At 60.8% G+C, this 24,512-nt stretch overlaps 1 protein-coding gene across 7 annotated transcripts in view; it reads left to right on the top strand.

The window, feature by feature from the left end:
• KIAA0513 (KIAA0513 ortholog) overlaps positions 1-24,512 on the top strand; it is a 61,502-nt gene that overhangs the window by 31,522 nt on the left and 5,468 nt on the right. For 5 of the 7 annotated variants that reach the window (XM_005664311.3, XM_021093718.1, XM_021093719.1 and 2 more), the window contains 11 exons: positions 8,459-8,929; positions 10,753-10,852; positions 12,407-12,480; positions 14,920-14,990; positions 15,879-16,083; positions 16,784-16,824; positions 17,290-17,368; positions 19,560-19,637; positions 20,811-20,840; positions 23,580-23,660; positions 24,084-24,178. In XM_005664311.3, coding sequence (XP_005664368.1) covers positions 8,601-8,929; positions 10,753-10,852; positions 12,407-12,480; positions 14,920-14,990; positions 15,879-16,083; positions 16,784-16,824; positions 17,290-17,368; positions 19,560-19,637; positions 20,811-20,840; positions 23,580-23,660; positions 24,084-24,178 — 1,183 coding nt within the window. In that variant the 5' untranslated portion in view covers positions 8,459-8,600. Of the gene's footprint in view, positions 1-5,449; positions 5,619-8,458; positions 8,930-10,752; positions 10,853-12,406; positions 12,481-14,919; positions 14,991-15,878; positions 16,084-16,783; positions 16,825-17,289; positions 17,369-19,559; positions 19,638-20,810; positions 20,841-23,579; positions 23,661-24,083; positions 24,179-24,512 lie in introns of all 7 variants that reach the window. The other 2 variants (XM_013998146.2, XM_021093721.1) reach the window with 2 other exon arrangements.

Raw genomic sequence — 24,512 nt, 5'->3', positions numbered from 1 at the left:
CGCGGCACATGGAGGCTCCCAGGCTAGGGGTCGAATCGGGGCTGCAGCCTCCGGTCTGCACCACAGCCACAGCAGTGTGGGATCTGAGCTGCGTCTGCAACCTGCACCATAGCTCACGGCAACACTGGATCCTTAACCCACTGGACAAGGCCAGGGATCGAACCTGCAACCTCATGGTTCCTCGTCAGGTTTGTTTCCGCTTCGCCACGACGGGAGCTCCCGTGTTGCTGTTTTTAACGAGGCCATTTAAACCATCACGCAGTACGTTCTTGTCGCTGAGACTCTTAGCCTGCCCTGTGGGGAGGCACGCCTTTAGAATTACCCAGATGTGGGTTATTAATTGAGTGTCACTCTTGTCCCTGATAAGGAGGAAAATGTGAGCAAGATGAGTCGGTTCAGGTATTTCCAAAACTTCTTCACGTCTCGAGGCCTGTCTTGAGCTGAGTCCTCACTGCCATCCAGCCCTGGTGCCCACACAGCCGTCCTGCTCTGGCGCTGGGACCCCCAAGTGGGTGCCTCGAGCGGGGCGTTGGGGCGACCGTGTGTCAGTCTTCTGCCCTGCCTGCCTCCAGGGCACCTGGCTGTGAATGGCGGGTGATCAGCGCTTGCCGGCGGCCCTTGGGGACGTCTGATATTTGAGGGAAGGGACCCCCATGGGCGTGGTAATTATGCCGTCTCCTGGTTTGTGCTGCTCCATCCCTGCCACCAGGGAGAGCTCTTCCTCATCCCGTGGCATGCTCTAGCCACACATACCTGTTCTGCGTGGATTTCCCATAGGCCTTCAGGGTCTTAGAGTCATTTTCAAAAATGTATGTGTCAGTGCCTCTGTATCTTTTACAGAAACCTTGTTAGAGACTTTCCTTATAGTAATCTTTGTCTTTTCATCTGAGATCCCTCTTGACAAATCGATTTTTAGATTCGGTGTCTGGGGAGTTAGTTCCCTTTGTGGCTCAGTGGTAATGAACCCGACTAGTATCCATGAGGTTGCGGGTTCAATCTCTGGCCTCGCTCAGTGGGTTAAGGGCGTTGCCGTGAACTGTGGTGTAGGTCGAAGCTGTGGCTCAGATCCCGTGGGGCTGTGGCTGTGGTGTAGGCCAGCAACTTCATCTCGGATTCAAACCCATAGTCTCGGATCTTCCTTAGGCCGTGAGTGCGGCTCTAAAAAGACCAAAAAAAAAAAAAAATTCATTGTCTGGATAAAGTTAATTTATAGATGAATGTGTCCGCATGAAAAAACTGTTGCAACCCAGAGGGATTCCCTTTTTTGCTTTGGCTGCCAGGAAACTCCACTGTATTCACTGTCCATCAATAATAATGGGTTTCTTTCATTCCACTGGCCTGAAGTCGCCCTGGACCCACATTGACCGGGTAGAAATTTGTATCCGAACTGTGGCCTGAACCACTGACATCTAAAAGGACAGCGGTGACACTTCTAATTTCACATGGATTCATTCACTGGGGTGGCTTGCCTCAGAGCCCAAACGGCCCCACATTTCTCCCCGGTTCCAAGGCAGTGTCAGTTGTCACCAGGGCGGAAAGTGCTGAGCAGGCTTGTCTATCCGGATCAGATCTGGTCAGACGCCTCTGCACGGGGTGATTCTGAGCGACAGGAAGCGGCTTGGGCCTGCGGCCTGGCTGGAGCGCCGGGGGTCGCGGCTCTGCAGCAGGGCTGGGGCTCCTCCTCGCCCCCACCGGCCCCCGGGCCTTTCCGTGACTTGTGACTGTGGCAGGGGAGGGGCGCAGAGGGAGCAGATGCCTCTGCGCTGTGAGGCTAATCGCGTGTGGCAGGCGGGGGAGGCGTGGACGTGGGTCCCCCGCCCCAGGATGCTGGGACTCCGCCGGGGTGCCGGTGGGTGCGCGGGCCGATGGAGGCGGCGGCGTGTGGAAAGGCTGTCCTTCCATCCCCTCCATCTCCTCTCCTCCAGCATTTCAGGGAGGCCCGGTTTTCCGCGAAACCTCTCATTGTGATGTCACTTCGTAGCTGAAGGGGAGCGGGTCACTCGTCTGGTCCTCGGTCAAGTCCACCTGTCTCAGGGCAGCCCCAGAGACCAGAGGTCTCAGCCAGGGTCTGCCGCCCTCCCTGCAGCCAAGCCCGGAGCCCCTGTGCTTCTCCAGCCAGGTCTGTGGGAAGGAAACCACGCCCCCAGGGGGCTGGAGAGGGCCCTCCGCGTGCGCCACCTGCGTGTTCCTTGCTGTCACCACCAGCAAGGTGCCGCACAGACATCCAGAGGTCTCTTGCTTCGAAACGGTGAAGAAGGCGTTTGCCTTTTGTCCTGTTCCGACGGGTCCGCAGACGGAGGTGGGATTTTGCCGGCCGGCTGGGGTCAAGAGAGCTTCCTCCCTGCCCTCCATCTGCACGTCTTTCCCCAACGGCGTGTTTACTGTGAAGGGACGAGAAAATCAAGCGATGGCCACACGCTTGCCTGAGTGCTGGGACCCGCCTGACCGGCCACACGGGGCGCCCGGAGGCCTCCGTCAGGCTCTGTGCTCCAGGTGGGAAGGGCCTTGGTGGCCTGGCCCCCGGCCCGCCTTCCAGGCGGAGGTCCCAGCACCTTAGGGTCTCAGACGCTGTGTTTTCCTGGGGCTTAAACGAGTAGCTCATGGGCCCAACAACTGAGTACGTTTCGCTGTCCTGACGACACGCTGGCTGTTTGTGCCGGGTTCCTGGGCTGCTTTAACACGTCCCCACAAACCCTGTGGCTTAAAACGAGTATTTACTCTCTTCCAGTTCTGGGGTCAGAAGTTCAAAGTCAGCCTGACAGGCTCTCAAGGTGTCACAGGGCCGGTCCCCTCGGGAGGACCCAGCGAAGACTCTTCCTCTCTGGCCTCTCCCAGCCTCCAGAGGCGCCCACCCCCCGGGCGGCGGCCCCTCCTCCCCCTTCAAAGCCCCCGTCCTGGCATCTCCCTCCCATCTGCTCCTGTGGCTCCACCACCCCTGCCTCCCTCTTCTCAGGGTCCTTTCGATCACGTAGGGACCACCCCCGAGCATGTCCCCACCTCGGGCCCCTGGGCTTCGTCCTCTCTGCAGATTCCCTCTTGTCAATGTAAAGTGACAGATTCAAAGGTCCTGGGAATTAGGCAGTGGACCCCTCCGGGGACCAGTATTTGAAAAATACTCTTGTTTCCTTCTTAAACCACCACAGCTACTCAGCAGCGGCCTGTCTGCGCCTTTGGGACCTTCTAGTCTTTGGAATCAGATTAGACACCACCGCTCTCCTTTCCCACTTTGCGTGGATTTCTGTGCATTGCGGGCTTTTCATCATGGCAAACCGCAGAAAGTGTAGCTTTGCAAAGAGATAAAGTCATCGAAAGACAGAGAGGCCTCCCTTGTCTCGTTCTGTGGCGCTTCGCCTGCACTGTGTTCACGGATTGCAGGTGCATGGCCACCCGGAGTCCGGCAGGTCTGTTGGCGCCTTTTTCCCAACGGCGCTTGCTCACGTGGTGTCCGCGTGTCCCAGGCCTCAGGGTCTCCGCTCCTTGTCTGTTGGACAGTCCTGCCCATCCTTGTACAGTGCCCTGCCCTGTACCAGTGACATAAATGCATCCGGTTCAGGGCGGGCTTAGGCGGGGTCTTGACCCTTCAGATGAAGGGAGGGTGCAGAGGTAGACCCCCTACGTGCCCACGGCCACAGCACAGGCTTGGGGGAGGGCTTGGTGGCACCATCACAGCCTCAGTGATGTGCAGGCCTCTGCCCCAGAGATGGGCACTCAGGAGAGGGGCAGGGCGCCTGCTGCTGGGCCGCGGGGCCCTCGAGCACGGGCCTCCCGCCCAGCCTGGGCTTTCCTGTGCTCTGAGGGGAGTGGCGGTGGGTGGGGAGCCAGTGTGTCCCCTGTGCTGGTCCAGCCACTTGGCCGTCGCTTCCTTTGATGGCGCATCTGGTGGCTCGGAGACCCCAAAGGAGAGGGCGCTGCCGGAGACGGGTGGCGTGCAGAGTTGTGGAAGGTTCCGGAGCCTCCCCGCCCCGGGAACCTGTGGTGGCCCCAGGTCAGCCTGCTGGAGACGCTCCCTCTGGGCTCTGGGGAAATCAGGGTTTGAGCAAAGCCTCGTGGGGAAGTGGCCCCGCAGCCACAGACGGCCACCGCCTTCCGTGTTCCTGCCGCAGCTGGGCCCGTGCTGGGGTGGGGGGCCCTGAGGTCAGGAAACCGCCTGCCAGAGGGCCCCCGCCACGGCCACGGCCCCTCACGCTCGTTTCCTTCCGCAGACCGCTGCCGTGGCGGCCTGCCCGTCCCAGAGAACCCGGACCCAGCTCTTCGTGTGTGGCCCGGCCGGCCCACCTCGCCAGCCCCTCCTAGCCTCAGCCTTCCCGCTTCCTGAGCTTTCCGTAGTCATGGCTGGCTGGGGGGGTTCTGAGCTGTCCCTCCACGCAGACCACTGTCTTCTGCTCAGAAGACCCTCAAGTCTCCGCGGCTGGTCCTCCCTCCTGCTCCTCCCTGACCCCCGGTCTAAAGAAGCCCCCCCCACTCAGCGCTCAGAGCTGTCACCATGAGACCGTGTCTGTAGCACGTGGTGGCAGTGACATTCTTGTTAGGGCTTTTGTTTTATCAGCTGTGTCCTACTCCTAACACACGTGCACGGCCAGTTTGCTCCCCCCGGCCTTACTCAGGGCTGTATTTCCAGCTCCTTGCGTGGTCCTGCTGCATAGAAGCTGCGCAATGGACATTGTTACACCGGCGGGTGGCTAAGCTTCTTCATGGGTTAAGACAGCCCAATTTGGTTGCAGAAGCTTCTGCCTTAGGGCCCTGGAGGTGAGGTTATAAAGGTGTGCGTGTAGGAAGGTCTGTTTTGCTGCAGGTCATAGCAAAGCATTTGTAATATCTACGCTCTGTGTTGGCAGAGGTTCTGCCGCGATTGCAAACCTTGGGTCTGAGTCTGTGGCCCTACAGTGGGTCTGGGGGCCTCCTTGTCCGAGGAACAAAGCAGAGGGTTGGGTGCAATCCACAGACGTGTTTCTTCTGGCCTGTGGTGTATTTGGTAATAAATTTCAGTGGGTTGCCATGGTTGAGGAATTGGCAGATTTCACGCAGTGGATTTCAGCACTTTTAGAAAGCTCTTTAGATGGGATCCGACTGGGCTCCGGACCCTGAGTGGCAGCCCCTGGCCGGCGCTCAGCGCGGTCAGTGCACTTGGGGCCCGTTCCTCTGTGTCTCCAGCTGGACAGGTAGTCACGTGGGGTGTGTGATCCCGGGGTGCCGAATATGACTGTCCCCTCATCCTGCATGAGGCCTGTGGTTACACTGGTCCCTTCCAAGGACCTTAGCACAAGCTTCGCTTCACGCCAGCGTCTCAGCTCTGGGAGCCAGCTTGGCTCTCTCTCCTCTCCCCCAGCACGAGTCCTGGGGCAGAGGGGCCTGCATGGGGCAGCCCATGGTACCCACCTGGCCCCGCCTGCCCCTGCTTCCCCTCCTGCAGGGCCAGGCCCCTCACCGTCCTCTCCTTCCGCGCCCACAGAGGAGGCTTCTGAGAGAGGATGACTCAGGCACTCCCCAAATTTCCAAGCTCAGAAGAAGGGTGCTGGGAGAGCCTCCTGCCAGCCTCTGAGAGCGCCTCGGGCCGGACCAGAAATAGCTGTGATAATTCGGTCTGATCTTGAACCTCCAGTGCTGTGGATTCTGCCTCGGTAAATAGACACGGCCCTTCAGATTAACCACCTGAGATGCTGCAAGATACAGTAACTGGTCGCCTCTCTGAATGTTTATTTCTTGCACATGCCGTTGTGATGATCAAGAATAAAATAAAAGGGGGAAATTGCCCTAGTACCAGCACTGCCATGGATTTCTGTCTTCTTTTTCAGTCCTTTTTCATAGGTTCATGTAGTTGCCATTATAGGAAAATTAAAATGCCCTCACTGCAGTGTTTCCAGCCCCCAGACCCGGGGATGGCGCACAGTGAGATGCAGTAAATATGTGTTGCTGGTGGAATGTTTGTTAACTATGAAGTCATCATTTTCCTAATTGCTTCCTATGCCGAGGGCTCTTGCATCAAATTGTTAGACTCTGTTTGCCACTTTACCATATTTAGATGTCCCCCCCTAATTTGCCAGGATCGTAAATACCGAGCATTTTCCTTCCAGTAGCTGTTTTTAAATGTTTTGAATTCTTTTCTTCGATGAATTCCAAGACTATGAATTCCTGGATCAGAGGAGAAAAAAATAAGAATTATAGAAATTGCTAAAGGCTTATTTATCCCTCGTGCCAGGATTGTTTGGTAGTGTCATTTGTTTCACAATCTCTTCTGCTTTGGGGTTTTAAATGCTATTTTTGCTTTTGTTTTGTCGTGTAAGCTCGTCTCTGTTTCGCCTCACCTGTCTCTGCGTGAGGCTATTAGTATGGGTTGAAGAACTGTCTCAGCGTTTAATAATATTTCCTCTTGTGCCGCACCTATTTGAATAGTTCGTACCTCTATTAGAATATAGATTTTGGAGTTCCCGTCGTGGCGCAGTGGTTAACGAATCCAACTAGGAACCATGAGGTTGCGGGTTCGGTCCCTGCGCTTGCTCAGTGGGTTGACAATCCGGCGTTGCCGTGAGCTGTGGTGTGGGTCGCAGACACGGCTCGGATCCCACGTTGCTGTGGCTCTGGCGTAGCCTGGCAGCTCGGCTCCGATTAGACCCCTAGCCTGGGACCCTCCATATGCCGTGGGAGCGGCCCAAGAAGTAGCAAAAAAAAAAAAAAAAAAAAAAAGAATATAAATTTTTTTTAGTTGGAATTGGCTCAATTTATCATGTAGATGTGATTAACTCAGTTTTCCTATCATAGCGGCTGCGAACATTTTTCCTAGTGTGTGATTTTCCATTTTTAGTATCAGGTGAGTCATTATAGGTGTGATTTTCTGTTCTTTGAAGAGTCTGAGACCGTGGTTGCCAGAAGGAACTTGATCTAACGTGACCTCGATGTCTCTGATGGAGACCCTGGTCCCGAGACAGAGGCCACAGCTCACCAGCATCACTGGTGAGAAGGGACCAGGGCTGCCCCGCCCCTGACTCCTTAGTCTCAGGCTGTCTGAGCGCCTGGGCTCCTAGGGGCCGCTATTGCTCTCCTGGTCCAGAAACTTCTTTTGAGCTGAGGTTTATGCTTCTCTCTTTCAGACCAAGGCAGGCTCTGTAGGGCTTTTCTGAAGGTGGGCCGTGGCCACTCCAATGACACGGAGCCAGCCGTTCCGTCTTTCTGACCCGTGGTGTGTAAAAGTATCCTGCACAGGGGAATTTGGAGGAGCCCATAATGGATTCGTGAGCATTAAGCTCTTAGCAGCAGCAAGTGCAGTTTTCACATTGAATTGCCCATAGAAGATGCATTAGTTCTAGTGTCGGCAGCCACCTGTCTGCCAGGTGTTGTCCTGGATATTTGGGGGTCTGTAGAGCCGGAGGAAAGGGACGTGGCCCAGGATCAAGATGGCTTTTGTACGAAGACGACGGTGACTTCCTGCTGAGCTGCCCGCCCCACGTCCCCAGGGAGGGAGCCCCAGAACTGGCAGGTGACCCTGGAACTGACCGGCGGGAGACCTGGTTTAGAATCGAAGATGCTAATTAATCCCAGCACCGCCTCCGTCGCCAACTTGCCCGACTCTCAGAGCATGTCCGCGGTCAGGGCTGGTCCTTCCTCGAGTGGACTCCTAGTCAGGACTGCGCGGGGCGCTTGGATTGCTGCAGAGGTGGCTAAGATCACCCTCAGGGGGTTATACTTTAGTGGGGTAAACAGAAGTACCACTATCTGTGTCTCAAACACGCAGACTCACAAATGAGCATAAATAAAATGCCAGGGGCCAAGAGGAGTCGGTAAATAGCTGGGCTAGGGGTGGAGCAAAGCTTCTCCGAGAGGCGGCGCTAAGCCAAGCCTCTGGGTGGGGCTGAGGGAGGAAGGTGGGGCGGGAGAGGACCGTCCAGCCTAGGGAGCCGCGGGACAGCCCCGGGAACGTGGCTGTCGTTGCCCAGGGTGGCCCTGGGGCAGGAAGGGGGCAGGGAGGAGAAGGTCGGTCAGGCAGCAAATGTCCCTTAGATACCACGGGAGGGCTTGAGGGGCCAGGTATAGGCAGCAGGGAGGTTCTGGGTCTTGGGTGGGAGAGTGCTGAGACGGGCACCCGGGAGGGGGCGAGGGACCCACATGCCTAGCACGTGCCTGGCAACACCGTCTCCTGGACCGCCATCAAGGGCGGCAGGTGCCCGTTCTCACTGGCCTCAGGCTGGTAGGCCCGAGTCGGGGCAGGGCTGGCGGGTGCAGCCCCCTGAGGTCTCTGGGCTTCGTCTGGAGAAATCCTGAGGGTAGTGTGTGCTCACTGCCCGGTACTGGGTGCCTGGCAGCACGCGGGCCGTGGGAGGATGGCGGCGGCGGAGAAATGGCCCCGGTGCTGGGAGTTTGGAGCCTCTTCCCTTTACGGGACTTCGTTCGCCTCAGTCGGATTCTCGGTGCCCAGCTCCTTATGCGCGGGGCGGGGACAGCGCTGATGTGTCTCTTTCCATCCCAGATGCCTTAGGCCCGCCAGCCGCCCCAGAGGACTCCCGCGCGGGCCCGCAGCGCCCACGCACACGGCCGGCTCCCGCTGACTCACCTGGGAACCCCGTCCGCCGCCGCCACCACCACCACCACCCCTGCCGCCCGCCCGAGCCATGGAGGCCCCCGAGGTCCCCGTGGGCTCGCTGATCGACTTCGGGGCCGAGCCGTCCACCTCCTCGCCCCTGGAGGCGATGCCCCCGAAGCTGCCCGACGGGGACAGCTCCCCGGGCGAGGGCGCGTCGGAGAGCGAGACCACGGAGTCGGCGGACAGCGAGAACGACCTGGGCGAGTCGCCCTCACACCCGGCCTGGGGCGGGTACCGCCGCTCCTCCTCCAACGAGTCCTTCTCCTCCAACCAGAGCGCCGACTCCGCCAAGGACGAGGAGCCGCGCGAGCTCCGGGAGTTCATGCGCCACTACGTGGAGAAGATCTTCTCCGGGGGGTAAGCCCGGCGCCAGCCCCGCCCCAGGGCTCGTGGGTGGGCCCCGTGGGCCCCCTGCTCCGGTGGGAGCTGCGGCTCTCAGCTGACGCTGAGTGGGGGCAGGACGGGGCCAGGACGGCTGAGCTCACGCAGGATGAGGACCCGCTGGGCTGCTCTGTCTGCCCCCCTCTGGTGCCTCTTGACGGGGCGAGCAAGGACCATGGCATTGGCAGCAGAAAGTGGAGGCTGGATGAGAAGGCGGACGGAGGAGCTGGGGTCTGCCTGCCTCACGCTGCCCCGTCTCACCCGGGGAAGGGGAGGCAGCTGCAGATTCAGCCCAGGCCCTGGCTCCTGACTGCTGGTCTCACGGGGTTCACGGCAGCTGAAGTGCTGCAGCTCTGGCTCCCCAGGTCAGCGCTGACCCGACCTGCAGCATCAGCATCACGGGAGCTTGTGAGAAATGCAGAGTCCTGGCCCGCACCCAACCCCCGGGTCCGAATCTGCCTTTAAACCAGTAGATGTGCACACGTGGGGGTCTGCGGAGCCTTGGTCCGAGGGACTCTCCCTGTTTGGTTCACGCCTAAGAAGACTGTGCTGGTTGACACCACCCAGCAAGGCGGGTGTTTCCTGCTGTGACTCAGCCCCCTCGTTCGTTACTGGCAGGTCAATGTCCACCTTCTCCGGGTGTGGCCTCACTTATCCAAGCGGTTAGAAGGGGCCGCCGTCTCGGATGCAAATCTTCAACGGCTCCCCAACCTGCTTTGCTGTGCGATTATCAGGCCTTCTGGGAGAGCAGTGGACGGGCGTCCTCCGGGTTTTGTGTGGCAATTCGCCAGCTTTCTCTGAGCACACCCAGTTAATGCAAAGGGGAGAAAAAAGGCCCAGAAGCTTGCTAATCTGCCAGGAAGGCCAGTTTGCATTTGTGGCAGCCTGTGGGCAGTGCGGGGCACGGAGAGCCGCGTCGGGTGCGTTCGCAGGCGCGTTCCGAGAGACCCGCACGCGCCGGGCTGATCCTCGCACTTCCTCTGCTGTTGTTGTTTTGGGGGAAATAAGACCAAGGTGTTTTCTGCAAAACCTTGAATAAATGAAACCGCACCAGCCAGGGGATCTTCAGCTTCCCCGTTTTAGTCTTCCCATTTGGGGTAGAATACTGGCCCCCCATGGAGATGATTGCAAGTGGTTTGAGATGAGGCAAGCATTTCATTCGCCCTGGTGGCAGTGAGCCCAGGCCCGGGGTCCCTCCGTCTTCCCCTCACAGACGGAGCCGGGGGAGGTCAGAGAGGTGGGCAGACTGGCTCTGCCGAAGCGCGGAGGGGTGAGCCGCCGCGTCCTCCTTCCAGTGGTCGGAGGGGCGGCAGACCCCTCGGTGTTTCTCAGCCTCAGTGGGACCGAGCACATTAGGAATTCCTGACTCCAGCGGGGGCTCCCTGCTGATGTCAGCACCCGAGACCAGCGGGAAGCCGGGCGAGCTGGAGAGCCAAGCCCTTGCAGGTGCCTGGACCTCACTGAGGCGGGCGTCGGGGAGGCTCGTGGGCTTTGGAGCCAGGACGTCTGGCTGGGGCTCCTGCTCACTGCGCCTCAGCAGTGTCTCATTCTCTGAGCCCGTCTCCTCCTCTTTGAAACAGAAATGACACACTGCCTCCTGGGGTGACCCAGACGGCGAGATGAGCTGCTGTAGGTCAGGCGTCCGCACGTGGCGGGTGAGGGCAGCGGGGGTTCCGTGGTGCGGGGCCCAGGGCCGGCTGTGCTCCGGGCTCCCGTCCTGCCTCTGCCCCACAGGAACCTTTCTCGGTCCAGGGGGTTGAGGGGTTTCTGTTTCGTTTCCCCTCTGCCTTCTTTTTCAGGGAGGACTTGGACCAGGAGGAGAAGGCCAAGTTCGGGGAGCACTGCAGCAGTGAGAACGGCAAAGCCCGGGAATGGTTTGCCCGGTACGTGAGCGCCCAGGTAAGAGGGTGACGCGGGGGCGCTCTGGCGCGGGCAGCTCCTCCTCGCTGGAGAAACGAAGGAGTCGAGGGAAATGACCCACCAGAAAAACAATGTGAAACTTGCCTAGAGATGCTCTCAAACCCCGCTTACGACAGTGGGCAGTGCCCCCAAAAGGATGATGGCCCCCCAACCCCAGGGAATTCCAAAAAAGCTCATTTTTTTAAAGACAAGTGCACGGGCTGTGTCCATGCAGGGTTTTTTCCCTCCTTGTTTTGTTTTTTTGGCCGTGCCTGGGGCATGTGGAAGTACCCGGGCCAGGCATCAAACCTGTGCCAGAGCAGCGACCCGAGCCGCTGTAGTAACATTGCCAGATCCGAACCCACTGTGCCACAGGAGAGCTCCCATTCAGGTTTTTATTCAGTAGTCCACAACACTCAGTTTTTGTAAAGATAAAATATTCAAGACAGTGACAGCCAGGTAAATTCAGATGAGAATTAAGTTTTTAAATAGTCAGTAGATTCTTTTTTTTTTTTTTTCTGTGAGGTGGATTAATTTTTTAATTTTTAAGGTGTTTTTTTGTTTGTTTGTTTGTCGTTTTAGGGCCGCACCCATAGCATATAGAGGTTCCTGGGCCAGGGGTGAAACTGGAGCTTCAGCTGCTGGCCTACACCACAGCTCACGGCAATGCCAGATCCTTAACCCATTGGGGTCAGGGATCGAACCCGCCACTTCATGGTTCCTCGTCCGATTCATTTCCACTGCAGCACGATGGGAACTCCTCCTCAAAGTTTGTGTTTTTGTGGTTTTTTTTTTTTTGTCTTTTTGCCATTTCTTGGGCCGCTCCTGCGGCATATGGAGGTTCCCAGGCCAGGGGTCGAATCGGAGCTTTAGCCGCCTGCCTACGCCAGAGCCACAGCAATGCGGGATCCGAGCCACATCAGTGACCTACAACACAGCTCACGGCAATGCTGGATCCTTAACCCACTGAGCAAGGCCAGGGATCGAACCCGCAACCTCATGGTTCCTAGTCAGATTCGTTAACCACTGTGCCACAACGGGAACTGCCTCCTCAAAGTGTTTTTATCACAAATAACTTATTCTCCACAGAAAGATTAGAAAGTGCAGATGAAGAGTTCCCTGGTGGCCTAGTGGGTTAAGGACCCAGCATTGTTACTACTGTGGCTCGGGTTTGATCCCTGGCTCAAGGGCTTCTGCATGCTGTGGGCACGGCCGAAAAAAAAAAAGAGAGAGAAAATGCAGAAAAGCAAACATAGAGAAAGTGCCCGTACGTCTTCCATCCAGAGAAGAGCCAGTGTTGTCACCTTGGGGTCCTGTCCTTCCGTAGCTCCCGTGGGTGAGAGTGTGTCCAGTTCCTAGTTTTTAAAATCTCCTAAGACCACGCGGGAAACGCCCGCCTGTGCTCGGAGCGATGGGGGCGCAGGGCCAGCCCTCGGCTGGGTCTTGGTTTCTGAAGAGCAGGCCCATCCCAGGCCCGCACCCCAGCTGTGTTTAGAGATGCCAGGCTGAGGGCACCTCTGCCCCCTGTGACGTGTCTGCCCTCTTCCCGGCCAGCGCTGCAACTCCAAGTGCGTCTCGGAGCCCACCTTCTACCGGCTGGTGCAGTCCTTTGCCGTGGTCCTGTTCGAGTAAGTGGCGCTGCCGCCCAGAGCCTCCACCCTCCCTCCCTTCCCGCCCACGAGACCCCAGCCGCGAGTAACCGCCCCTCGTGTCCTCGCCCCGCTGCTCTGACACCGCCACCATCAGCTAGACGTCGCGACGGGCATCCCACAAGTCGCCGAGTGGTCCCACCCGGCGGTAGAGATTGAGGCCCCGCTGGGCGTGAGTCAGCCCGCCGTGCGCGTCCCGGGACAGGCTGTGATGACACGCGCGGAGCTCTGGCGGGCTCCGGCTTGCCTGCGGTGACGGCCCTGACACGGGGTGACCGCCCACTTAGAGAGATGGGCCCGAGCCTCGTGTCACAGAGGGCATGCCAGACAGTGTGGGCTCTGGGTGGCCGGGGAGCCAGGCTGCGTGGCTCGCGGGGCTCCTCCTCCCGAGGCCCTGGCTCTAGGCCTCGGCCCCTTCTTAAGGTCCTGACTCGCATCAGAGCTGGACGTGCCTCCCAGGATGAGCCGGAGGGGCTGCATCTGCCTGGGGGGCTGAGCCGGGGGCCTCTGAGGATGGGGGGCAAGGCGTGGGGAAGGGAGGTCCCCTCGTCCCCGAGCCCCCTCTTCACTCTTGCTTTCCCTTTTCTCCGCGTGGAAGTGTGGCTGCTCCCTGTGTCTCGGTGCCTCCCAGCGCCCTCTGGCCCCGTGGACAGGGGCGCGTGCTGGAGGAACGTGGCTCAGAGAGGAGCCCCTGTTTTTCCGGCACTTTCTCAGGGTGCTCCTGGGGGAGGAGCCTGGGTGTCGGAGCTGGCGGGGTGGAGGGACAGTGTCCTCGCCCCCGGGAGCGCGTCCACAGCTGCGTCCGAGCAGCCGCAGGTGGAGGGGTCAGCTCGCTCTCCTGCCCTGAAGACGCCGCCGCCTCTGGCGTTTGTGCCCATGGCCTTTTCGCGAACCCGGATTTTGTGTAGATGGCACCTGTCCCACATGGCAACGCACTTATTTAATTCACAGTTTTTCTTTCAATGTTTCCTTAAATAAGTAAAACTGGGGGGAAGCAGTTAAATCCAAGTTCCAGTCCTACCACGTGCAGTATCTTTCTCTTGGTGAGCATACGTATTTCTGTAAGGCTGCAAAAAAAAAAAAAAAAAAAAAAAATTTAGAAGTTTACCTTTTAGATTTATTTGATTGTTTTTATTTTAAAAGCTAAACAAAAATGGCCTTCACGCTGTCTAGAATGTTTCTGTTGACTAGTCTTTCTTCTTTTTTTGGCGGTGGGGAGTCGGCGGGGGGGGAGGGGGGGCTTTGTTTTTTTAAGCAGTGCTTGTCCAGAGTTGAAAACAAAGCAGGAAGGGAAGGATGCGAGGAAACCGGATGGACGGCCCCGAGGCTGAGAGGAGAGGAAAGGCTCTTGCGGCCTCTTCTCCCACTCGAGGTCCCGGGCCCGGGGTCAGCACGGCCCGTGGTGCACACTCATGGGCAAACACGCGTTTTCTTCCCCAAGAGACAGCCCCGTGCGTGGGCTCACACACAGCGCTGCCGCTGTGAACGGCTGCGAGGTGTTCCCGTGCAGGCGCGTGAGAACGTGCCGTGATTGATGGGCGCGGGCGCCGTTGGTGGGCGGTCAGCCCATTGCTCTTCCTCTCCTGCTCTGGGTCACGGTGTCGCAGCGAACATTGCTGTAGCTTTGGCACCTGTAATGGTCCAAATTCCTAGCGGCAGACAAGCCTCCTTTGGCACTGTCCCCCCTTTCGTGTTTGTGAAGTTGGATGGGTCCGTGTGTGTCGCTTCCTCTGGCTGCCGGGAGTCTGGCGTGGTGGCGTAAGCGTGAGCCTTGCTGCGTGCAGGACTGTCGTAGCTTATCGGAGCTCTGCTAGGTAATGCTTTGCTCCTCAGCAAGTGCCGTGGAGTTGGTAGGTCTTTGAATTCCCAGCCCATCTCCAAGTGTTGTTCCTGGACCGGGAGCCTCGGAACATCGGCTTCCCGCGGCAGCTTGTTGGCAAATGCGCATCCTCGGGCCCTGAGGCCGGGGTTCTGGGGTGGGCCCACGAAGGGGCCAGGGCCGCCCCTGTCTGTCTGGGGTGGGTCGTCTAAGTCCCTGCTCGTTCCTGAGAACGACAGGCTGCGAGGTGTCCGGGGCCTCCAGTGTGGGCCGGAGACCTGAGGCCCGGTCTCCAGTTCTGGGGCTGCTCCTTGGTGTGGGGTCGAGCGTCCTGGGCCCGGGCTGCTCCATGAGCAGGTGGGAGAGGCCAGGCTGACAGAAGGCGAGCTCTTTCCTGCCCGGAATCAGCCCCGCTCCCAGGCGATGAGCCAACGGGTGACTCGCTCCTTGGACCAGGGGCGTCATTTCTGTGGCTTCTCCTCTGCAGCGCCGCGGGAGGGAGGGCCTGCTGAGCAAAGCCTGTCGGTGTCACCTTGTGCGTGTGCGGTGGGAGCATCAGCTGGAAGCTTCCTTCAGCCAGTCGCCCTCCTCCCCTGCAGGTGTCATCAGATGGATGACTTCGCACCAGCCAAGAGTCTCATGACCATGTGTTTCACCTACTACTACATCGGTGAGCCCCCCGGGGGTGGGGCCGGGACCCGCCAGCCTGCCTCGGGTGGGGTTTCGTCCCCGTTAAAGGCGAAGCTGCGAGGCCTGATAGGGAGGGGCCCACGGTGAGGGGTCCCCCTAGAACAGGGGAAGGGAGTGGTCCACGGGCGGTCAGGAGGCTGACGCTTCTGGCCACGAGGAGACAAGGGTAGAAACCCACAAGCAGGACTTCTCAGGGCAGGTGCTGGGGCTGCGGGGCGGGAGCCGTCGGTCCGTGTTTTGGCCAAATGTGCACCGGGGCAGCCGGAGCAGCCCTGGGCCCTGGGCTGGAGCTGCCTTTGTGCAGAGTGTGGGCTGAGCTCCCCTGGCTCCTTGCACTGGGGCCTCCTGATGAGACATCAGACACTCGCTAGGGACCTGCACCTGGACTGGAGCTGGTCCGTGCAGCGCCAGTGCTGGCCTCCTTCCCACCCCCGGAGCCCTGTGACCCGAAGGGGGCACCTGGGCCTCATTCCAAAGGCAGCGGGAGAAGTGCGCCTCCTTCCCCGGCCGCCCTCCTCCCGTCACCTTGTCCGGGCCCTCCTGTTCCAGAACCGGCCCAGGGGCGCTCAGGGCCATCTGGCCGCTGCCCGCCTCTTCCCGCCGCGGGGAAAGCCTGTCCTCCTCCATCCCCCTGCGCCACGTGGGCATCGCTCACTCCTCTGGACTTGCTGTTTCCTTGGGGCTGGATCCCCGCCTGTTTCCCCTTCAGCCCCTGGTGGCACCTGGCTGGCTGGTGCCCAGTGGGGGCTCAGCCAGAGAGCCGGGGCGCGCCCACGATGGCAGAGGGAGACGGCCTAGCCCACCCCCAGGACCCCACCCGCCCTCCGAGGTCCCTGCCGCGTGCTCACCCCGCGCCCCTGCGCTCCAGGGAAGCCGCAGCTGCTCCCCTCGGAGGCCAAGGAGAAGCCGGCGGGGAGCATCGACGCCTACTTGAGGTCGGCCAACAGCTGGCTGGCGGAGAAGAAGGACATTGCCGAGCGGCTGCTGAAGAACACGTCGGCCAAGACGGAGAACGTCAAGGGCTTCTTCGGGCTGGAGACCAAGCCCAAGGGGCCCCTGGCCAGGAGAAGCGAGTGAGTGCCCCGCCCGCGGCTGCGATGGGGGACCTGACCTGCTGACCGAGCCCGCCGGGAGCGTCTGCTCGCCCCTGCCCGTTGGAGGCCCCGAGCCCCTCCTAGGAAACACAGCTGCCCGCCCAGCGTGCCGCCTCATCCTGCAGTTTTCTGGGGTTTCCAAATGCCCCCCGTTTGCTAACATACAGGGGTACCCCCAGGGGTCCCTGTTTCCATGTGCAGGTTGTCAGTAGGTGGGAGGGAGATGACGGCCCCTCCGCCCTGCTTCTCCTGGGGTGAGAGCTTGTGCTCCCGGAGCAGGTGAAGGCGAGGAGACGGCACGTCCCCCCGGGGTGACCGTGGGGCCAGGCGCTTCAGGACAGCGTAGAACTGAGACTCCCACAAAGAAAGGGGGACGTCTCCTGGTCCCCGCGTCCCCTCCGGTGGCTCCGTTCCAACCAGGCAACTTGGCTTTATTCCTCCCCTGGTCCAGACAGTTTGGGACTCAGAGAAAAGGCACAAGGAAGCCTGCATAGCATGTCGCAGTTTGCAAAGACTGGCGACTGGTAGACAGAGCTTCCATGTCGTAAACGCTGATTCGGAGAAACCCACCTCAAATGTCCACGGTGTCGTGAGACGTGACCCCTTTCCATCAACGTGAAAGGGTTCTTTGAGAAGCTCTGGGGGTCACTTTGTCACCCCTGTGGTTTGTGTCCCCAAGGGAGGAAGAGGACAAGCCCCAGGAGAAGCCACCGGGGACAGGTGAGTGCCTCCTGGGCTCTCGGGCCCTCGGGCGGCATCGCAGCAGCTCTGCGTGGTCTCCGCCCAGCCCAGGGACCCGGCCGCCCCTGCCAACAGATCCCCAAACGTCCTGGACGCCAGCTCCTCTGGAGCAGGGGTGCTGCCATGCCTGAGGCCCCGCTGCTCTCGGCTCCTGTAACCTCATATTGAATTTCCACGGAAAAACCCGCTCTGGGGATAACGCCTCCCCCCAGGGAGGTCACGGAAAGCATCGTGGGGGTGGGGAGGCTGGTCCCCGGCCCCTCCCTGGGGAGGAGTCCCCACTGCCAGGCCTGAGGGCATCGTGACGGCTGTAGGCAGCTGAGCAGGCACCAGGAAATAGTGGCTGCTTAGTTGTATGACCTCTGGGGGGACGCGGGGCCTGCAGGGAGAGTTGCCATGGGATCTGCCTCGCTCAGCCTCCTCCCCCCCCCCCGCCCCCCGCAGTGACAGTTTGCAGCCCGGAGGAGGAGCGGAGGGGGCAGAAGATCTACCTGTACACGCACCTGAAGCAGCAGCCCATCTGGTAAGGCTGCCACCGCCTGCAGGGCGCCCATTCGCCGTCAGAAGTGAAGGCCACCACGCCCCTCGCTGTGGGAGGGCCAAGCAGAAGAGGGGGATGGGGAGTTCCCGTTGTGGTTCAGTGGGTTAAGCACCCAGACAAGGTGTCTGTGAGGATGCAGGTTTGAACCCCTGGCCTCGCTCCGTGGGTTAAGAATCCGGTATGGCTGTGAGCTGTGGTGTAGGTTGCAAACGCGGCTCGGATCCCGCGTTGCTCTGGCTGTGGCGTAGGCCGGCGGCTCCAGGTCCCGTTAGAGCCCTAGCCTGGGAACCTCCATATGCCGCGGGTGCAACTGCAAAAGGAAAATGACAAAGCACAGGTGGCTGTGAGCGTTGGAGAGGATGTGCGGAAATTGGAGCCTCGAGCCCGGCTGGTGGGGTTGCCCGGCAGGCAGCCTCTGTGAAGGGCGCCCTGGCACTTCCTCGGAGGTTCAATGGAGGCAGCTCGGGTCCCCCAGCAGCTTCGCTCCAGCCTCGAGAGAGCTGAAAGCAGGTGCTCAAGCAAACGCTTATGCGCACGTGTGCATGACAGCATTATTTCTAAGCGCCCAAGGGTGGCAGCAACCTGCACGTCCATCTCGGTGGCCCCCAGATGTACGGATACTCTAGATGTGGGCCCTTCCTCAGCCACGTGGCCGGATGGGGCCCCCTCAGCTGCCACAGCCTGGGCGGCCCTGGAAAACTCGCCGCTAAGGGATCGAAGCCAGACGCCAAAGACCACGCGCGTGGTGTCTTTGCATGAGACGTCCAGGAAGTCACTCCCGGACACAGAGCAGCGCTGTGGTTGCCAGGGGCTGGGGCGTGTGGGGGCTGGGAGTCAGTGCTTTGCTTCATGGGCCGATGAAAACGTTCTGGAAACGGACAGCGGTGGCGGTTGCACGGTTGCACGAGCATGCTAACCCACTCTGGCACCCTTCACGGGAGTGCGTGCTGGGGACCGTGCGTTAGCTCTTCGGTCTATACAGATAATGCATCCGTGTGAAGGGCCTGGTGGGAGTGGGAGACGGGGGCAGGGCAGGCCTTGACCTCTGTCTTGCCCCGAGCCAGCTTTCGGCAGGTTGATTTACTCACAGGCTGGCAGCATTCTAGCACCTGGAACCCGCGGGTGTCAGACGTGCCCATCCCGTGAAGTCCAGCCGTGGGAGAACTTGGCCACAGCAGATCAGGGCGTGTGGGGCGTGTGGCCCGCAGCCTCCGTGAGGGGGCCACCCCCTTGCTGGGCCAGGCTCAGGTGGAGGCGGGGATGGAGCAGCCGGCCAGTCCGGGTCCCACCTGCCCATGATTTAGCTCAGGTCCATCGGGGCTCGACACGGCTGCTGTGCCATCATTTGTAATGGGGCTCAGCGCACTTAATATTATTATTATTATTTATTTATTTTTTAGTTTTTAGGGCTGCACCTGCGGCATGTGGAAGTTCCAAGGCTAGGGGTTGAATCAGAGCTGCAGCTGCTGGTCTACACCACAGCCACAGCAACACGGGATCCACGCTGCATCTGCCGCCGACACCACAGCTCACGGCAACGCCACTGGATCCCCATCAGCACCCTTTTCTGTAAAGAGCCGGGAGCTAAAAGTTTCAGGCTTTGCCGACAACCGCTGCACTCCGCCACAGCCAGGTCGTACGTGCGTGGGCCTGGCCGTGATCCCATGAAGCTGGATTTACACAATCCGGCAGCGGCTGGATTTGGCCCATGTGCTATGGGTTTGCCCGTCTTGTTCTTTGGGAAGAACGGTTCTCTCGTCTGTGCCTGCAAATCTGTTTGCTCTCTGGCCTGTCCCTGCCAGGTTCTCGTGTATGTTACTGGACTCTGTTCTAGAAAAGCAGCTCTCCCCAAAGCCTCTGATTCCTCTTGGGAGCCTTGGTGGGAGGCAGAGAAGGGGAAACGGCCATGGCCCGCATCCTGCAGGTGGCGGCTTCACCTTTGACCTGCTGAGTCCAGGGCGTCCCCGGCTCCGCCGTCCCCTGCACTCCTGCCTGTCCCCCAGGTCATGGGCTCCCCTCCCGGGAGCCGGGCAGACGCCCTCAGGACACTGCCACCCGGGGAGCCAGCTCCGGTTAGGGTCGAGGCACGTGCTCGTTCTCTTCTCCCTGAGGCTCCGCTTGCTTATCCCTCCAGTGGCCTGAGACGGGCTGTCCCGCCTCCTTTGTCTTGCAGGCACACGCTGAGGTTCTGGAACGCGGCCTTCTTCGACGCTGTCCACTGCGAGAGGAGAAAGCGGTCCCCCACCACCAGGTAGGAGCCACGTCCGGGCCTGCGCCCGCCCTGCCTCGGGAGGAGCACCGGGGAGGCTCTGTTTGCCTGTTTCTGAAGGAGAGCACAAGGACTGAGGCTGTGAGGGGGCAGTGTCTCTCCCTCACCCCCGCCCGGCCCCGCACCCCGCAAGCTGCCTGGGGGCCCTGGGCACGCAGCTTCGGGGGGTGGGGGGCTCAGCTTGCATGCGTGCTTCCTGCCCGGGGCTCCGGCATGAGCTGGCCTGATCCTTCTGAAGAATGCCACCTCCCACTGGGCGAAACCCTCAGGCCCCCCTTGGACCCCCTCTGCCTCTGCGCGAAACCTGACTTCCTCCAGCCGGGCCCACAGTGGGCACTCCGGGGGCAGGGCGCCCGCCTGGGAAAGTTGTGACCTGGCCCTCAGTGCCCCGGGCTGCACCTGAACAGACCTTCAGCTCGCCCAGGGCAGCCCCGCCACCGCAAAGACCCCTCTTGTAAAGTGTTCCACGGGGTGCGGGGCAGGTGCTCGGCTCTCTCTCTGGCTGCCCGAGCTGAGGTCCCCGGCCACAGCAGCCTCCCAGGCCCGGGTCACTTTACTGTCCCCCCCACCCCCCAGTCACGGGGCTCTGATGTCTTGGAGTCTCTTCCCGTCAATGCCACGAACCCCCCCGTCTCTGACAGGGTGGCCCCCTTAACCTTCCTCCTGGCGGGGGAGGGCAGAGGCCTGTGGTTGAAAGCTTGGCTCCACTAGCACTTGGGGATCTCAAGTGAGGTCTTTCTTTTGGGGGGCGAGAGGGTCCGCCTCGTGCCCCTTGACAGCCCGCTGCGGCTGCGCCTCCGGGGAGGAAGGGGCAGCACATAGAAGGAGAGGCTGGAACGTTCCCGAGGATTCGAAGCCCGCTGCGGCTGCACCTCCGGGGAGGAAGGGGCAGCACATAGAAGGAGAGGCTGGAACGTTCCCGAGGATTCGAGAGAGAGACTTCTCCAGTCTGCCGGGAGACCAGACTCGGGGCAGGGCTGTAGACGAGGGCTTCGCGCGTTGCTTTGCCCTCAGACTCCCAGGCCCGCAGCCCTGGAACCCGTGTCCAGCTCCGTCTCGGCCCCGATGACCCCCTTCCCGCGCTTGTTCCCTTTCCATCTGTTTTTCTTGACTTTGACGTGTTCCTCTGTTTACCTGTTTCTGCTGCCGCTCCAGAGGGGATGCTGGAGAGGAGGAGGAAAAGAGGTGTGTGTCCACTTGACTGTCCACGGACAGGGCGGGGCCTTCCGGGGCCACCGGGGGCGGTGGGGGGCGCCCAGACGCGAGGGCGACTCACTGCCCGCGGGCCCCGCGCCGGGAAGCCTGGGGACGGCAGGGGACCCCCGAGAGGAGGGCAGTGAGGTCCAGCCTCCGCTCCACTGGCTGCTCCAGCGGCCCCAAGCAGACCCCAGAACCACTCCCGCAGCTTCACTTGCTGCTCACTGATGCCTCCAGGCAGCTGAGGGTTGGCCTGAGGGCCTGTCCCTGAGGCCACGCTTGGAGGCGTGTGGGTTCTGGCAGACCCTCGGCCACTCTGACAGGTTTGAGCTGCCCCCTCCTTCCAGCCACCCTGTGACCTGGGGCCTGTGTGTGTGCACGGGAGGCGGGGGGGTCCCCAGAAGAGAAATGTCTAGAACAGGCTGCCTCCTGCAGAAGCAGCCACGGTAGGGTCTGGCTTTAATTGTTTGCACTCTAGGATATTTTTAGAGTTAAAGGCCTGCCTATTCTAAACAGGATTTCTGATTTTTTTTCCCGGGTAGAAGTTTCCCAGAGCACACTTCCTCTCATCAGCGATGTGTTTTTAGTGCTTACCGTTTTTTGAAAAGTCTTGGGTTTTGATGCAGCTTTCCGTGGCTTTCAAAGGAGCATTCAGGTGTAGCAGAGACCTCTGTTAGTGGAAAAACCCCAATTCCCATCCGTCCGGCGGTAGAGGGTGATGAACCAGCCCTGAGCCAGCAGGGCCTCCCAGCGCCCCGGCAGAGGCCTGAGAGGGCTGGAGCATCCCGGCGTGCTGAGGGCCGCACTGCTCAGCCCCAAGGAGAAGCGAGCCTCTGGCTGCACAGGCGACCTCACCCAGAGCCGTTGTCTGGACGTGCATGTCCAGGCCTGTCCCCCCGGGACACCCACATGCACCCCAGGCCTCTCCCAGAAGGAGAGCGAGTGTTGCAGCGAGATGGGGGGGGGGGGCTGAGGCCTTGGCTCTGGGTCCCTGGGCAAGCTGGTGCCTCCAGCCCGATTTCTCTTTGGCGGACCTGCCGACAGCATCTGCTCTATCGTCAGAGGCAGAAATGTCTCTATTTCAGGAGGCTTCCTGTTCTGGGGTCACATCCAAATTCCCACTGTGGCCATTTAGATACCCCTTCTGCCCACTTAATTCCGTAGACCTCAACCGGTGTTGAACTCAGTTTTAAGGAATGGATTGGATTGTAGACATCCCCTGATCATTCATGACCTTGTGCCATTCTTCAGAGGTCAAATTAAAGGGCCCAATTCTAGTCCTGGCCACCGCAGAAGGAATCGCCTCCTCACTTGGGTCAGGGCTGCTGTGCGGCACAACCACAAGGGAACCCTTTCCATGTGGGCTGGGTTGTGCAGTGCACAGCCTGCACACCCGCACACAGCGAGCCTGGCAGAAGTGTGTGGGTTTATGTGCCTGGACCGCCCTAAGGGTGACACTGGGGGAAGGAGGAAGGACCGTGGGATGAGATTAGCATAGTACCTGGAGGTGCCGTCCAGGTCTTCATGATTGTCCTGTTGTCGCCCTGAGGAGACTGGGAGGGACACTGCCCCTCGCCTCTGTCATGCCCTGGGGACCGTGGCTCCTGCCCAGCCGCGGTGGCCTGCCTGGGCCCGGAGGGTGGACGGGAGTGAGGAGTCGAAGTTCTTGGTTCTGTTCCTCTTCCTTCGGCTCCTCCATCACCCCGCCCCCGCCCCCTGTGCCTCTTCACCCTCTTTCCTTCTCTCAGCCTTGTCGGGTCAGCCTGTCTTTTGAGGGAGACGGGAAAGCGGGCTTGTCCTCACGGTGGAGGTGTGCGTGTGCTCACTCTTGTGCCCCAGGCTGCGGGGGCGGAGAGTGGAGGGGCCATCGGTCCCCAGGGCCCTTGGGACAAGGACACTCTGCCTTAAGGAGGGATCGGGTGGCCTCAGCTCCATGCAGGGATGCAGAGCTCGTGCGGCTCCCAAGAACCCCCTTCCCACGGGACCCCTGACCCGTGATCCTGCGCAGAGAGCCCGCAGCCCTGGCGCTGAGCGGGCCGTGGTCCCTCCCTGTCGGGTTGCCCAGCCCAGCGCTCCTCAGAGCCTCTGTGTCCCCCTCTGCTGCGGACCCCGGGTAACCGCCACGGGCCTTCCACGCCCTCCCAAGGGCCGCGTGAGGTGAGCATCGGCTGGGAGGAAGCCCAGGAGGAGAGGGACAGTGGCCAAGCCAGGCTGGCCTGGCCGGCAGGCAGCGTATGATCAGAGCGCTTCTGGCCCCGAGGCCGGGCGGACCCCGCCTGAGGGCCTGGGTGTGGAGACTGTGCGGGTCCCAGGGCCCACTCCTGGCTTCTTGTCGCCCCCTCCTTGCTGACGCGGGGCGGGGCCCTGTCCTTTGGGCAGTTCCCTCCCCACCCCGTCACATGTGGGCTGGCTTGCGGCCCTGAACCCTGGAGAAGGGTGGGGGGCGGCCTTCTCGTCTCCTGGAGAAGGTTCTGGGCGACCGCTGCGCACACACCCTCTCTGGGTCCTGGGTCTCTGCGTCTGCGCCGGGGTGCTGTCATGAGTTTGTGTCTCGAGCCCTCGGGCGGAGGAGCAGCCCTCGGGCGCGATTCCTAGAGGCAGAGCCAGCGGCTCCTCCGCGGGGCTGTGCCCTGTGTGTCAGAGAGGCCACCCCTGGAGGTCAGAGCAGGGGTGGGGCGCCCGAGGGGCCGCGCTCTGAAGCCCCCGCCGCCCCTCCTGTGCTTGCAGGGAGCGGTGGTGCCACATGACCCAGGAGGAGCGGGACGACAGCCTGCGGTTCGACGAAAACATCACCTTCGGGCAGCTGGGGTGAGAGCAGGGCCCGGCCCGCCCTCGGGACCGGACGGAGGCCCCACTCCCCACACCCAGTGCCCAGGGCATGAGAGCGGGCCAGGGGGTGGGGGGGCTGCTCCTGACGCGCAGGCTCAGCGAGGAGGGGGCCCCGGACGAGATGCTCCTACCTGGGGGCTGGGCTAGGGGAGCGCCGCCTTGGGAGACTCAGGGTCCCTCCCGCGGTGGCTTCTGGAGCCGCTCAGAAGCTCGTCATCACCTCCCGCTGCCCCACTCGGGTTCCTGATCCATCCACCCTGACGCCGCCCCGGGCGGCCCGCGGGTTGACCCTGAGCGTTGCCGGCTGGCTGACGAGGGGCTTGGTGTTGCCTCCTTCCTGCCAACTCCCGGCTCCCTTTCCCGGAGGCGGGAAGGGTGCCAGCTCCCGCTGTGCCCCCGCAGCACGTTCACGCACAACATGCTGGCGTTCGGCCTGAACAAGAAGCTGTGCAATGACTTTCTGAAGAAGCAGGCGGTGATCGGCAACCTGGACGAGGGTGAGCCTGGGGCGTGGGGGCCGCGGGCTGGAATTCCCACCCCTCAGGGGATTGTCCCTGCTTTAATTCGAAATGTGACCTGGAATGTTCCTGGCTGCCTCGGCCGGACATATTCCTTCCATGTCAAAACCCATGTCTGGAGGTGGGATTTGCCCTGGCAGGGGGTTGCGGGGGGTAGAGAGGAGCCTGCCAGGGCCCAGGTCAAGACGGAACGTGGGGCTCAGACTCTGACCTTGAACATGGGTCACTCTGGCCGTAAGTTGCTTTTGCTTCTAAATGGCCCTTGTTTCTTGAAGCACACCACCGTGGGCCGTCCGGGGTTTGGGGCGGGGGG

The sequence above is a fragment of the Sus scrofa genome, chromosome 6, assembly GCF_000003025.6.
Source record: "Sus scrofa isolate TJ Tabasco breed Duroc chromosome 6, Sscrofa11.1, whole genome shotgun sequence".
NCBI classification, from domain to species: domain Eukaryota; kingdom Metazoa; phylum Chordata; class Mammalia; order Artiodactyla; family Suidae; genus Sus; species Sus scrofa.
Note: the sequence above shows the minus strand (reverse complement) of the source record. Positions and strands in the feature narration are given on the sequence as shown.